The sequence below is a fragment of the Anser anser genome (genome assembly GCF_964211835.1).
Source record: "Anser anser genome assembly, chromosome: 3".
Lineage (NCBI taxonomy): Eukaryota > Metazoa > Chordata > Aves > Anseriformes > Anatidae > Anser > Anser anser.
This window is the reverse complement of record NC_139722.1, coordinates 99,342,828-99,357,357: the sequence shown is the minus strand read 5'-3', so window position 1 is coordinate 99,357,357 and position 14,530 is coordinate 99,342,828. Positions and strand designations below refer to the sequence as shown.

At 41.9% G+C, this 14,530-nt stretch overlaps 1 protein-coding gene across 1 annotated transcript; it reads left to right on the top strand.

The window, feature by feature from the left end:
• Positions 1–157: 157 nt before the first annotated feature.
• Positions 158–9,143, top strand: FAM177B (family with sequence similarity 177 member B; the record flags this gene model as incomplete). Its single annotated transcript, XM_083827638.1, is given in 5 exon segments — positions 158–188; positions 2,765–2,853; positions 2,855–2,866; positions 3,370–3,436; positions 7,550–9,143. Coding segments are annotated over 5 exon segments (303 nt in total). The 3' UTR covers positions 7,654–9,143.
• Between the last annotated feature and the right edge of the window lie 5,387 nt (positions 9,144–14,530).

Sequence of the window (14,530 nt, the reverse complement as noted above, 5' to 3'; positions counted from 1 at the left end):
GTATAGCCACAGGAAGACTTAAGTAAGCAAGGTACTTTTGTTAATTGGGTGCAGGTAGAAGTAGTAGCTACAATGAAACACTACAAGACAGGTGGTAGGAAGAGGGGCAGAGATTCTCTTTATCTAAAAAAAGAAAAGTCATTAGGCATGATTTGGTATGCCTATACAAAGTTCCAGTGCTCGCAAAGGTATGTGATATTGTAGGATATTCTATATGCTACGTGAATGAACTTTCATATGTGCAGGTTGCTGCACAATTCTTTACATTGCCAGCAGGTGGCAAATGAATTTATAAGGAACACATTTTTTCATTCTCAGAGGCATGGCTGGCTCTTTCATTTCCTAGTGTAAATTCATGCTAATGCCCTTTAGCCACTGAGGATCTAGCTCAGCTTCTAGAAGAAAAACATAGCCTAAGGAGGTAAAATGCTAATTATTTCTTCCAAGTGTGGTATACTTGAAAACCTGCAAGTACAACTCTTATCACATTTTTTCAAGAGTAGCAATTTACATATGCCCTTGTGCTCTGTTTATTTTTTTTTTTTTATTTCTATTCCTACCCACCCCCTTGGTCTGCTCTCCCTTTTACCTGTTCTTAACCTCATGCAAAGTTTGCAAATAGTCAGGACCTGCCCACAGTTCAAATACAAGCAGTTCTTGCATTCTGTAGCTTTAGGGTTGGGTTTCCTGATTTCCCGCTGGCTCCGCACTGCTGCTAATGCTACAAGGCAGGTTTTTAAGTGAGCAGATTCTGTGTGAAAACACTAAACATACTGAGTCTAGTGTCTCTTATTTGTTTGTCCTGGGAAATACTACTCTCCTGCATCTATTTTTATGTCATGGGGCGTCCTCAGAAATTTTTACAGGTGGGTTTCCTTTTTAATTTGTTGATGCTAAGTATTTTTCAAAAATGCATGTTTGACCTTTTGGAGCTTTTGAAGCTTCGTAAAGTGACTCAACACTGACTTTTTAGTGGAAAGAGATCTGGGACATAACTCTTGTAAAAAGCACAGCAGTACCAACCTCCTTGCCTAATTTGTTTATTGTTGTAAATTTTGTACTTTTTCTTCTTCACCTTCCCTCCAGTAAACAAGTTGCATGTATAAACAGTGAAAAATAATTTTTTTCCCTAGCTGGCTTACAGACAGAGAAATGTAAATAAATAATAACTGCACAAAAATGAGTGCCCGTGTTTAAGAACATCAGTGATGCTATACTCTTTTCTCAAGGATTTCCTAGTTGTGATGTGTAGTTCCATATTATCTGAGCTTTCCCCTGTTCATAGAATCACAGAATATCCTCAGTTGGAAAGGACCCGTAAGGATCATTGAGTCCAACTCATCATTGAGGTGTTTTAGGAATCTCCTGGACCTGTTTGTACCATCTGTGGGGAATTTCCAGTTCGTGTCTGGCAACTTGAAGCCACCTCCAAGGACAAGGGCGGATGATCCCTTGAAATATTTCATCAATGTCATCATCCTGGCTGGATGGCCTATAGCAGGCTCCCATGACAACATCCCCTTTATTTGCTTGTCCCTCAGCCCTTAACCAGAGGCTCTCAGCTGTGTCATTGCAAACTGCCACCTCCACGCATTCCAACCCTGCTGAAGAGCCCGTAACCACCCATCATGACACCACCGCAGGACTCTTCCCACCAGGTTTCGCTTATGCCAATGGTGTCACAGCTCTGGGACTGAGTCAAGGCTTCGAGCTCCTCTTGCTTGTTCCTGGTGCTGCATGCACTGGTGTAGAAACATTTTAAATGTGCTTTGTTGCACTTCCTGAAGCAGACTGAAGGACCTCACTAACACACAATCCTTCAGATTTCCGCGTGCTGTCCCATAGCTTATCACTGGTGGGCCTCGCTTTATCCGTTTCCTCCTTTAAAAAAGCTGTACTGATCAGCCTTGCTAACTCCTGCGCAGAAATCCTTTTTCCCCTCTGAGAAAGGTGCAACCCATCAGGTACCAGCAGGCCTGGTGTTGTGTAAACCATCCCATGACTGATAACCCGCAATTCTGCCGGTGGCACCAGCCCTGCAGCCACTTGTTGATCAGCTGGGGCTGCTCGTGCCTTTTAATATTGTTCCCTGGTACCAGGGCAGAGGAAAACACTACCTTTAACCAATTGCCCCAAAGCCCTGAAGTCCCTCTTGATTGCCCTTGCTCAAGTCCCTAGACAACCAAAATAAGTAAAAAATGTATAAAAAATAGACCAAAAGAAGCATGTTCTTAAACAAATTAATGGTAAGATCTTGTGACACCTGTCATCTCTGTTTGTCACTCTTTCTCTGCCCTTTTGAAGGGCAGTGAAATTACATTTTCTGAGATTCTGACTTGTCTCTATGATGCAGAATTTGGTCTTTTTGATTTTTTTTAGAACGTTCTTATTTTGAAATTCATCTTATTGAACCACCCTAAATGAAAAAAAAAAAAAAAAAAAAAAAGCTGTGTCTCTCAAGCAATACAGGAGCCCGTAGCTGATGTAGATCATCACAGCTACTCAAAAGCAGCTGTGCACAAGATTGTTTCTGCCTGTCTAATGTTAGTCTTGAGCTCTTTGAGTCCTCATTTTCAAGACTGCTTTGCCTGGGATGCTGTGTAATTTAGAGGGAAGGTGGCATCGAGAAGAGACTTGTACCTTCAGTATCTACTGTACTAGAACTGCGCTCGTGATGGCTATCTTGATGAGCAGGAGGAGGATACTACCTAACAAAAGAATGAGGGCAACAATAAAGATGGAGACAATTAAGACCTCAAAGAAGCAAAATCTCCAAGGAGGATCGTTTATTTTGCAAATGGTGATACCATGGAAGAATACAGCACAGAAGAGGAAGAGAAGGAGCAGCAGCAAGCCTGTTGATACGGTGAGCTCCAGTTATTTTTCTCTGGGGCTCCAGCAGGAATAACAGGAAGAAGGCAATCCAGCTTGGATGAAACAGTTTCCAAAGCCTCACCAACTATCTATCTATATCTATATATTCAGAACTTTCACATTTTGTCCTAGTCTTGGAAGTGAATCAAGCAGCTTTACTCCCAGAAGTGCCTCCAAGTGATGCATCTCTGAGACTCATCTTTCCAAACTCAGACCTCCAGATAGCTGTTGCATGTCTTGACTATCCTAGCAAAATCTACTGTTCATGGTGGAATTCTGTGAAGCAAATAATTTATTAGCTGAATCTGGCCATGGACAATGGTTAGTGAGGCTTTTTCAAATCAATTAACACATTAGCAGGCTTTCTTCTTTGCAAAGTGGCAGATCACTTCATATTAAAAGCTGTGTGGTACAAGCCAATGTTTAGTGCAATTCCACGGATGATCTTGTCTTTAGGTTTAAAATTAAAGTTTTCTTCTTGTTTCTGTCCTGTATTCCATGCTCTCCTGGGGGCTGTATCTCCAGTTTTGGGAAGTTCGAATTGCAACTGCTTCATTTCTTAGTAAGTCAAAGTTTCTCCTCTGCTCTGCTCTGCTCTCCTTTCTCTCTCTCTCTCTCTCTCTCTCTCTCTCTCTTTCTCTTTCTCTTTCTCTTTCTCTTTCTCTTTCTCTTTCTCTTTCTCTTTCTTTCTTTCTCTTTCTCTTTCTTTCTCATCACTTGGCTTACATTAATGATGGATTAATTGGAATGCAGTCACTACTCAAATAACAGAGTTGATACTTTGCTGTTTTTTCTCCTCCTTTTAATATTTATTAGTATTATCTCAAGTGATTATCACCAGGGTTTTAAATGCTTGAAGGCTTTTAAAATTAAGTATTTTGTTTCAGTCAGATGATATAAACTATCAACAATGAAATATTCAGACCAGGTTGCTTGGTATCAACATATTGGTCTTTTCAGAAGGGCACATTTTACAATAGCTAGAAAGGAGCTGTCCCTGTTTTTGGGTACCTAGAGGCAGCCTTAATGCAAGTAAAAGAGCAATTTGAAAACAATGGCAGAAACTGATTATCACACAAGTAGGTAACAACCAAAATACAGTACATTAAGTATGCTGTGAATTTTGTGTCAATTAGAACAATGTGGCAGAAAGCACTTGCAGAAGAACCAGAATGGGGTGATTCTAATTAAAGATGGGCCATTTTGTCTGGCTCTTGCCCCAAAACAGATGGAGTCATTCTTGACAGGCTTGTCGAATTTATTCTCAGAGGCTTCTAGTCATGGTTACTGCATCAGCTTCCTAGGTAATTGATTCTAGTGGTTTTAAATTATTTCACTAAAATTCTTTCCTTATGCAACGTAGACCATGCCATCTGCATTTCAAGTTTCTCTCTTGCCCTATCAACAAATTATCCTTTTGTCTTTCATGATCTTTTCCCGTACTTGACTGTTACCATGCCTCCTTTTCGATCTGTAGACTAAACAACACCATGCCTTTGCATCTTTCTGCCTTGGTTTTATTTCCTGAGATATTTACTCATTCTTACTGCTGTCCTCTGGACTTTCTCTAATTTGTCCACGTGCTTTTCAAATGTTGTCATGCCCAAAACAGAACAGAAGCCTCCAGCTGGGGCTCACCAAGACAGAGTAGTACATAACTGCTACCTAAGCAGCTGTTTCCCATCTTAGTGTGAGTGCAGAACCCTGAAATTATTTCCTTACATCCTGTGTTTTGTTTTTTTTTTTTTCCGGAATATTTTGCAGATATTCTTTTGAATTGTATTCCTATTTTCCACAATGCTTTCAACTGTTTGCAAAAATATATTCATATATTCATAGATATATCTATTGCATCAAGCCATCCACTAATGAATGTACTCAGTATAGTCAGAGCCTTGCTGTCTGTCCCTCTGTGCTGACAGTGAAATATTGGTAATTAATCCCTGTATGCTCTTTCACTGCAAAGCAACTTTTCTAAGAAAAATCAGACCCATGGCTGACCCTTTTTATCTGAAGTAACATGAAGCTATTTACTGCCATTCCTTCCTCTAACATTCAATACACTTTGTGCTATAGTGATTTTTTAAATAAGCACTGCATTGCTAAATATAGCATTATGGAAGCTGCTTAGATAAATTATTGTTTATTACTATATAATGCATTAATTAAAATTAAAATGATTACATTACAATTAAACAGCAAAAAGCAGCTTAAGATGGCAAAATAAGTTATGCAAAAAAGTATGAATAGCTGTATGGAATCTGAATTCAGTCCTCTGGCCTTATGCAACATAACAGGCTTTAATTACAAGATCATGCTCCACTTTTTTTCCAGAGGACCACTGCCTGACTTTTTGCAGAGGATAGTTACTCACTCAAGAGAGCATGGTCTATTTTAAGTGTCTTTTACACATCTGTGCAGTCCTCTTTTATTTGCTGTGTAACATTGAAATGCTGTACAGAATAGGAACCTGTCCATCTCCCCTTGGATTCTCAAGGAGCAATGGCACATAAGTACCTGAATTCTCTGCAAATATAAATTTTTACAATACAAACACAAGAGTCAAAATTGTCTGTAGTCAGCTAACTCAGAGTACCCAGCTACAAATGTCATGGGACATTTAGTATTTTACACCGTGGATTATGTTCCTGTGCTTCTCTAGCGGCTAATGAAGGGTCAACACTTCTGCCAAAGGACTGCAAGTATGTCAAGCCGGAGCCTGGCAGGCACACATCAAACAAATGATGAACTGTCAAAATTCACATGGGGATTAAATGGGAGCTCTGGGACAGAGGCTGCCGTAGTGTCTAACTCACTGTGTCACCCGCAAGCTGCCTCTGTTATAAAAACATCTTTTCTTCCTCCTTGCTCCTCTGTCTTCTCTTTCATTCACGCCTTCTAGGCTCTCTGTGACCAAGGGTGGGGTTCCTGTGGACAGCATCATTACTCACCCACAGTCCTTACCAGCTCCAAAGGCAGATTCTGCTGAGCCCAACTGATAAGGAGGCGTGACTCATGGGGGAAAATGATGCATGATCACAGGATATACAGCTCCTTTTCCATTAGTCAACATAAGTAGGGGATTTAATGAAAAAATGCAATGAAAAGAAACTCTGAAACTTGTCCTAAATTTGAACTCTGCCACTCGTCTTTCTTTTAACTAAGTTCACTCTAAGGTTGTATTTTCAAATAGTTTAAGTATACTGAAAAAATAAAAGAGGAAGAGGAAGAAGAGGAAGAGGAAGAGGAAGAGGAAGAGGAAGAGGAAGAGGAAGAGGAAGAAGAAGAGGAAGAAGAAGAGGAAGAGGAAGAAGAAGAGGAAGAAGAAGAGGAAGAAGAGGAAGAAGAGGAAGAAAAGAAAAAAAGGAAAAAAGAAAGAAAGAAAAAAGAAAAATAAAAGGGGGAAAAAAGAAAGAAAAAAGAAGAAAAAGAGAAAAAAAAAGGAAAAAGAAAAAGTACTTCTGTGGATTGTCCTATGTCCCTTCCACACATGAATCTTCTCTACAGCTTTGTGTGTTTGGATCCTGGGCAAACATTCCCAGGGACAGCAAAAGCTGGATCTACGGCCCTCTCTGTTCAATCTCAAGACTCTGAAACACTCTAGTTCCACCCCTCTGTGGTTTATAGCAGTGAAACAAAGAATTGTTTTAACATGGACTATAGAAAAACCATTATTTCACTCCTACCCATGTTTTCAAACATTTGGAAGTCCCTTTCTTCTCCATGTGGCACAAAATACTTCAGCACTAACAACAGATTATCAGCGACTGAAAATAAAGTTTCTGATAAGTACGTGACATTAATTACTGTATTGCAATCAGTGTGACCTACAGGGTGTATTAATTAGGAGGTAGTGAGTCAGTTGGGTTTGAGCTAACTCTATTGCAGGTTTACGAAAAGCAGTTGAGCATTTGAGACTGGACTGAGATAACTGGATGGAGAGCAGGGTGCAAATACAAAAAAGGTGTAAGGAGCAGTCAAACAGGAGAAACCGGCCCAGGGCCGGGAACCGAGGGCACAAAGAAAAAGAAAATGGGTCATAAAAACAACCGCTGCCAAGAACATTGTCTCAGAAAGCTGGCACCCAGACAACGCAGCAGTGCTGCCAGAGGTTTATTCCAGGCTGTGTTTGTCAGCTTGCTGCGCCTGACAAGGTGGGGCCTGGAAGCAGTTGCAAGGAGTTCATTTTCTTTGGAGATCAGCAGCTTCCAACAATATTAAAGATGTCAGTTCAATTTTTTATCCCCTCCACAGAGGAAGGCGGATGTATGTAAGGAGGTAGAAGTGGTTAATTGCTCTGAGGTTGTAACAAGGTCCTGTAATGACTTAAACTGAGATGAGTTTAATTGAAACATGGTGTGGAAGAAATTTTTTAGACAGCAAATGGAGTAAGTGAGATATGGCTATCCCAGAAACGCTGGCCAGCCATTTGGAAAAAAAAACTTTAAGGGCTGGGTTATGAAGGAGATAAGTAAGGAGGAGACTCTCAAACAGGGAGGAGGTTTTCACTAAGTAAATCAACTGTGCCCTGTGTCAGCTTGTCTGCTGATCCTTTAGGTTCGCATGGATGATCGCTCCGTATCATTAACTGCCACCAGATAAAATGCCCATTGCCAAAAGCCCTTGAGTATAAAGATGATGTTCCAGTTGTTATTTCTTTTGTGTGTGTTTTCAGCTTGTGGTTTCCTTGGAGGGAAGCTTGCCATGCTGTTTGGACTCAGTGAACCTAAATACAAATATGCAGCAATAGTGGAACACTACAGGGCCAGAAGGAGGTAAATAAGACCTGTACCTCAGGAGCATGGAGAGGATGCACTTTACTTAACTCTACTCCTGTGATTTTTGCCACATGAGGTATTAAAAAGTGGTTTCAGCCCTGAACAATTTACTGTTGGAGCAAATTTGGTTTGGTAAAACTTTTCACTCTTTCACTTAAAGCTATTTGAAAGCTTTAGGAGAGTCTTGAGTATGATCATTAGCTTGTGTCCTATGACATGCACCGATGCTCTTGTATGGTGTGATCTGCAGTTACTGTATTTAAGCTTGATTTTGATTGTAAATGATACATGAAATTGAACAAGTAAGAAGTCAACACAGCCTTAGGGGTTTTATTCCCCAGATCGATGAGATGGGGGTGCATGGTAAAGGTGATGCAGGCGTGTAGTCAGACTGTTCATTTTAGTGACACTTTCTGGTAGCAGAAGCAGAAATCAACACTAGTCTGGAAAAAATTTTGGGAAAAATATTGGCCCTATTTTTGTGGCCAGAGTCAGGGTATTGTGTTTATAGTATCTCATGAGGAAAAATTTCAAGAAATAGAAAAGCACCTTAGAAAACTTTGTCTAAGCAGAAAGGTCTCTTGGGAATGTGGGTGATACAAAAATTCTCCCCTAAAAGGTAAATTATAAAATGTTTTTCTTTTGCTGTCACCAACTCAATGAAAGCCTCTGTGAGTGTGATAGCTCTGTTGTAACCCTCCAACACTCCTGGTTTTGTTAGTGCTGTTGGCTCTTGGGTGAATAAAGTACCACAGCTCTAATTATCCCTTCACTAATTCTTGCCAGGAACAAAATAACCTGCCCTGCTTCGTTATGCTGAGAGACTGGTTATTGACTGCTGTGATAATGGTTATATTACTGCACATTTCCTTCATCAAAGGACTGTCCCGGTGTTTCTTAAGGAAACACTGTATAGTTGATCATCTAGGTGAAAGTTTCACAGAATCACAGAATCACAGAATCGTCTAGGTTGGAAAAGACCTCCAAGATCACCTAGTCCAACCTCTGACCTAACACTAACAAGTCCTCCACTAAACCAGATCACTAAGCTCAACATTTAAACGTCTTTTAAAGACCTCCAGGGATGGTGACTCAACCACCTCCCTGGGCAGCCCATTCCAATGCCTAACAACCCTTTCAGTAAAGAAGTTCTTCCTAACATCCAACCTAAACCTCCCCTGGCGCAACTTTAGCCCATTCCCCCTCGTCCTGTCACCAGGCACATGGGAGAATAGACCAACCCCTACCTCGCTACAGCCTCCTTTAAGGTACCTATAGAGCACGATAAGGTCACCCCTGAGCCTCCTCTTCTCCAGGCTAAACAACCCCAGCTCCCTCAGCCGCTCCTCGTAAGACTTGTTCTCCAGACCCCTCACCAGCTTTGTTGCCCTTCTCTGGACTCGCTTGAGCACCTCCATGTCCTTCTTGTAGCGAGGGGCCCAAAACTGAACACAGTACTCGAGGTGCGGCCTCACCAGAGCCGAGTACAGGGGGACAATCATCTCCTTAGACCTGCTGGCCACACTGCTTCATATGCAAGCCAGGCTGCTGTTGGCCTTCTTGGCCACCTGGGCACACTGCTGGCTCATATTCAGCTGCCTATCAACCAATACTCCCAGGTCCTTCTCTGCCAGGCAGCTTTCCAACCACTCTTCTCACAGCCTGTAGCGCTGCTTGGGGTGCAGATGCAGGACCCGGCACTTGGCCTTGTTGAACTTCATACAGTTGACCTCAGCCCATTGGTCCAGCCTATCCAGATCCTCCTGCAGAGCCTTCCTGCCCTCGAGCAGATCGACACACGCACTTAGCTTGGTGTCATCTGCAAACTTACTGAAGGTGCACTCGATCCCCTCATCCAGGTCATCGATAAAGATATTAAAGAGGACTGGCCCCAGCACTGAGCCCTGGGGGACTCCACTAGTGACCGGCCTCCAACTGGATTTGACTCCATTCACCACAACTCTTTGGGCCCAGCCAGCCAGCCAGTTTCTAACCCAACAAAGCGTATGCCAGTCCAAGCTACGAGCAGCCAGTTTCTTGAGGAGAATGTTGTGGGGAACGGTGTCAAAAGCCTTACTGAAGTCAAGGTAGACCACATCCACAGCCTTCCCCTCATCCACCAAGCGCGTCACTTGGTCATAGGAGATCAGGTTCGTCAAGCAGGACCTGCCTTTCATAAACCCATGCTGACTGGGCCTGATCGCCTGGTTGCCCTGTAAGTGCTGCGTGATGACATTCAAGATAATCTGCCCCATGAGCTTCCCTGGCACTGAGGTCAAGCTAACAGGCCTACAGTTCCCCGGGTCTACCCTCCGGCCCCTCTTGTAGATGGGCGTCACGTTTGCTAGCCGCCAGTCGACTGGGACCTCCCCTGATAGCCAGGACTGCCGATAAATAATGGAAAGCGGCTTGGCCAGCTCCTCTGCCAGTTCGCTCAGTACCCTCGGGTGGATCCCATCCGGCCCCATCGACTTGCATACATCCAAGTGTCGTAGCAGGTCACCAACCATTTCCTCATGGATAGCGAGGGCCACATCCTGCTCCCCATCCCCTTCCACCAGCTCAGGGTACCAGGTATCCAGAGAACAAAAGGATGGATTGTGATTTGTCACTAAGGATGGATGAAAATCATGTTGGAGCTGAGTTTTTCCAACAGTAACATTCTATACAAGAGACAGGTTTGTTTTAACATGGGGGAACAGAAGCTTATGGCTTTGTCATTTTAAGTTTGTTTTGCATTGTTGAGGCCTGGATTTTAATTTTGGAAATGAATTAGGCATGAGCTCTTGCACTTTAGGGGCAACAGAGCTTCCCCTGAGGCCTGAAATGCCAGCTTGTGCCAGTTTGTTCTTTTAAAATGAATGTCTGCTTTGAAAAAGGGAATCTGTAAAATAAAAAGGCAATGTGCTTTTCCAAATTTTGGGTGTGATATAACAGAATTTTAAAAGGAGATCTTCAGCTCCACTGATGTTTCCTGTGATCTTCTGCTTGAGTTGGTTCTCATTAATCACTAAGCTCTCTGTGACTGTCCTAAATTTGAATATTTGATACACAAACCTATAAAATTACCTTTTATCAGGCTTGGATAGGGAAGGGAGTAACCTGAGAGCAGCAAGGTAACAGAGAAGGCTTTGCAGAAACCTCCAGCCTGAGAGAAACCTGAGCCAGAGGAGAATCCAGGTCTCCATAGGAGACTCCACCTCTGCCACTGATTTCTTGCAATTTTTTGCAAAAAAAGGTCCATTTCTAAAACATAATAGCAGATTAGCAGTTGGTGTTTGCATATTGTTGCTTTTCAAGATTTGTTTTAAATATGTTTTGCAGCTTCTGGCATTGCAAATGTCTCGGTGTTACTTCACCATGTGAGCTACAGGCTTAAATCAGCTGTAGTATGTATGTATGTAGTGGAGCCTCTGTTCTCAAAGTAACTGGAAGCACTGCAACAGCTGGCACCAGTCAGTGCTCCAAATATAAGATACCAAAGCTAGTTACCTTTTACCTAATGAATGTTTTACAGTTTTGTCTTCAGGAACACCGATATGGTGGAGAGTCTTTTGAGAGAAATGACACAGACTGCTTGGGTGAAAAAAGCCACCTTGGGGTGCATGGGTCAGTTAAGGATACAGTGGATTTTGCTCAAAGTGCTTTTACAAATGTTGATGAGGTTTCAGAACATGACCTGTGAAGTTTCTTGACTACGAAGAACTGAATGTTGCCATTCCAACATGTCTCTGATTAAAAAAATTTACGGGCTATTAATGACTCATTAGCAGGCCATGGCATAACGCATCTCCTCCCTTGACCATTTGCTTCCTATTTAACTGATCTTGGACCTGTCATTAGTTGATACTTGTGAATATGGAAAACTTACTGCGTGGGACAGCACAGTGCATTTCAATATTCTGGTACACCTAAATCAGCCTGCAAAGTCCATCCTGCTTGGTTCTGGACTGCGGAAGATTTTTCTCATTCATCAGAGTAACAGAATGCAAAACAAAAAAAATAAAACAACAAAACCTTTAGCTGACTGAAAACATGTAAAATTTACCTTTTAAAATATTCAGTAAAGGAAGTGGTTAAACAGTGATGATCATGATTTCATGAATTCTTGCTTCTGTATTTTCTCTAGAAACTAAAACCTCAGTCAGTATTCATAACGAATTGGCTTTATAGATCAACCAACCTAATAAAAGAATATACTTATTTTAGCTGATGTGCTGCTTCACTCAGCTCCTTATGAGATACGGAGTATTGTCCTGAGCTACTTTTTGGTTACTCGCAAGTGTTAAGAAAGTGAGAATCACATCTGGAACAGTGAATTATGTAAAGCGTTATGCAGGATGAGTTTTCTGGACAATACTTTGAGTAGATTTCTAAATTATGTTTTTCCCTGACATATTCATGGCATTTGAGACAAAGCATGTTCAAAGTTTGGTTCTGCATGGGCCTGTGTGGTTTCTGGCTGGCTACACATAATAAAAAATTCACCAGTTGCTGTGTTGTCAGCTGAAAATGAAAATCAGTGCTGCTCTGTTGTACCTGCCAACCTTTTAATTCTGATTTTTTTTTAAAAGGGTTAGACTGAGTGCAATGGTTTACAGCATGAAGGTTTTTACAAGTGTAACATTCCCCCCCCCCCCCCCCCGAAAGCTGTTTTCTTTCTGAGCTAGTCAAAACTAAGTTTCAGAAACACAGTCACTGAAAGCAGAGGTTTAATTCATCTGCATGCAAATTGCCATGATAAACCATGCTTGAGTCGCACAGGGAAGATTGGAAGTGACACAGCCTCCGAGCAAAACTGAAGAGTTCAGCTTATTTCTGCATAAGTGCCATAAGTGACTGAAAGCGATGAATTTTCCATTACTTTCTCACAGGCTGATGAGTATCTCGTTTCCTTGGCATTTCTGTTTCTTTCCAGTCTCAGAATTGGAGAGTTGAATTCTTCACCTTTCAATTCCTGCCGTATAAACCAGTGGCCAGCCTCAATAAACATCTCGGGTAAAATGGCACACTCCGCAGGCTTGTCTGTGCAACTGGAGGAAATATTGAAATTTAAACGATTTCCATTACACATCTCTGTTGTTTTGTGATAACTTTACTGCATATCAGATCCCAGGATTTTATATTGTAATATAAAGGTCAAATCAGTAGAATTTATTCCCACCAGTCATTCTCTCATCCATTGTTTTGTTTCTTTGTTTTGTTTTGTTTTTTGAGGGGTGGAGATTTTTGCTTCTAATACAGCAAGCCTTGAAAGTGACAGAGGAACCTGTTCATGAAGGATTTTTTTTCCTTTTTACAAAACTTCAGATATAGCCAATTCTGCTAATGAAGTTAATCTGTTCCCATGGCTTTGCTGAGCCCGATGCAAGAGCAAGGGATATCCCTTCAGTCCTGTATCCTGTGCCTTAGCCTTGGACTTGTGGGAATGCCTGACCACAGACCAGGATGGCTGGGAGGGTTCCTGCCCACAGCTGCAGGTCCACCCTCCTCCGGGTGATCTTGTCCTTGCTGCACAGCTGTTCAGCGACTGAGCTGCAAAAGCTACCCATAAAAGACAGCCAGCCTTATTAAAATATACCAGCATACACCCCACCATGAGCTCCAGCAGTGACAAAGCAGCTGAAAAAAAGCTCTGGTATCAAATGTAGAACTTTTAGAGGGAAGAGTGGGATAAAACACTGCCAGACAAAATCCAGGCAGGCATCTGTAAGTGACTTGTCCCCAGTACTCGTCAGAGCATCTCTGGAAAACAGGTGAAACAAATATGGGAATAACTGAACGCAGAATGGGCTAAAAGGTACCCTCTCTATTTCTGGGGAGAACTGAGGAAGGATTAGGTGGGTTATGAAATTTACATTTCCCATTCAGCATCTGCGAAGAGCTTTGTGCCTTAAGTAACTCCTCTACACACCATTTATTTAATATAAACCATAGAATATCGCTCTGAACCACAGGCAGGCATTGACAGACTGGTACAGGAGATTCCTCTTAGGTGAATGTCTGCTTCCCTGCACAGCTCTGGGAAGTGTAGTAATGGTTTGGCAACGATTAGAGGCTCTCTACAGGATTTTTGCTTTGCTTTCAGTGCAGATATAGCAAAGCATGACTCCCGTATAGAAGATAAAAGGGATAATCTTGAAGGATTTGAGTCAATACTCAGTAAATTGAATTTATACTTGTGTCTCAGTCTAAACTGAATGTATTTAACTTCTTTTCAGAATCATATGCTCACTGGAGAGAAAATATATAGCTCTGCTGTTCCTCGTTCAAGTTCTGAGTTACCTTTTTAAATTAGGCATTCTGATTTCTTTTTTTTTTCTTTTTTTTTTTTTTTTCTTTCAGCTGGTGCCAATGCCTATAACACTGTCTAGGGGAGACTAGTCCTCTGCCTGTAGCACAATAAACCTTTGGGAAGGAACAGCCATTTCCACCATCAGTTCTGATGTTTCACCGTAAGGCAGAAGATGCTTACACCATACCTTTGCTCGGAGAGCAAAGGCTTTCTCGTGATTTCATGAGTAAGGGAAGCATAACAAAGGAAGCCGTTGCAGTCAGCCTTTTATGCCTGGATAATACACACAGGAGGCTCCATTTCCACCCTCTCTGGCTTTTGACAGGCTAACTCTTTTTGCTGCTTCTAGTTTGTACCTGATGGTATTTATGTTGGCAACGTGGGCATAAGGGTGAGAAAGAGGAAACTGGTGGCTGAGATCTGGAGGGAATCTTTAGGAGAGGGGAACACCTGTGAAACTGGGACATCAACTCAATTGGTTTCCACTTGTTGAAAATAGACTTGTTTGCTTTACTACTTTTATGAAAGCAATTGAAAGGTGCTTCTTCTTTTGTGGCATCATTTTCTTGTATTTTCTTGGCAA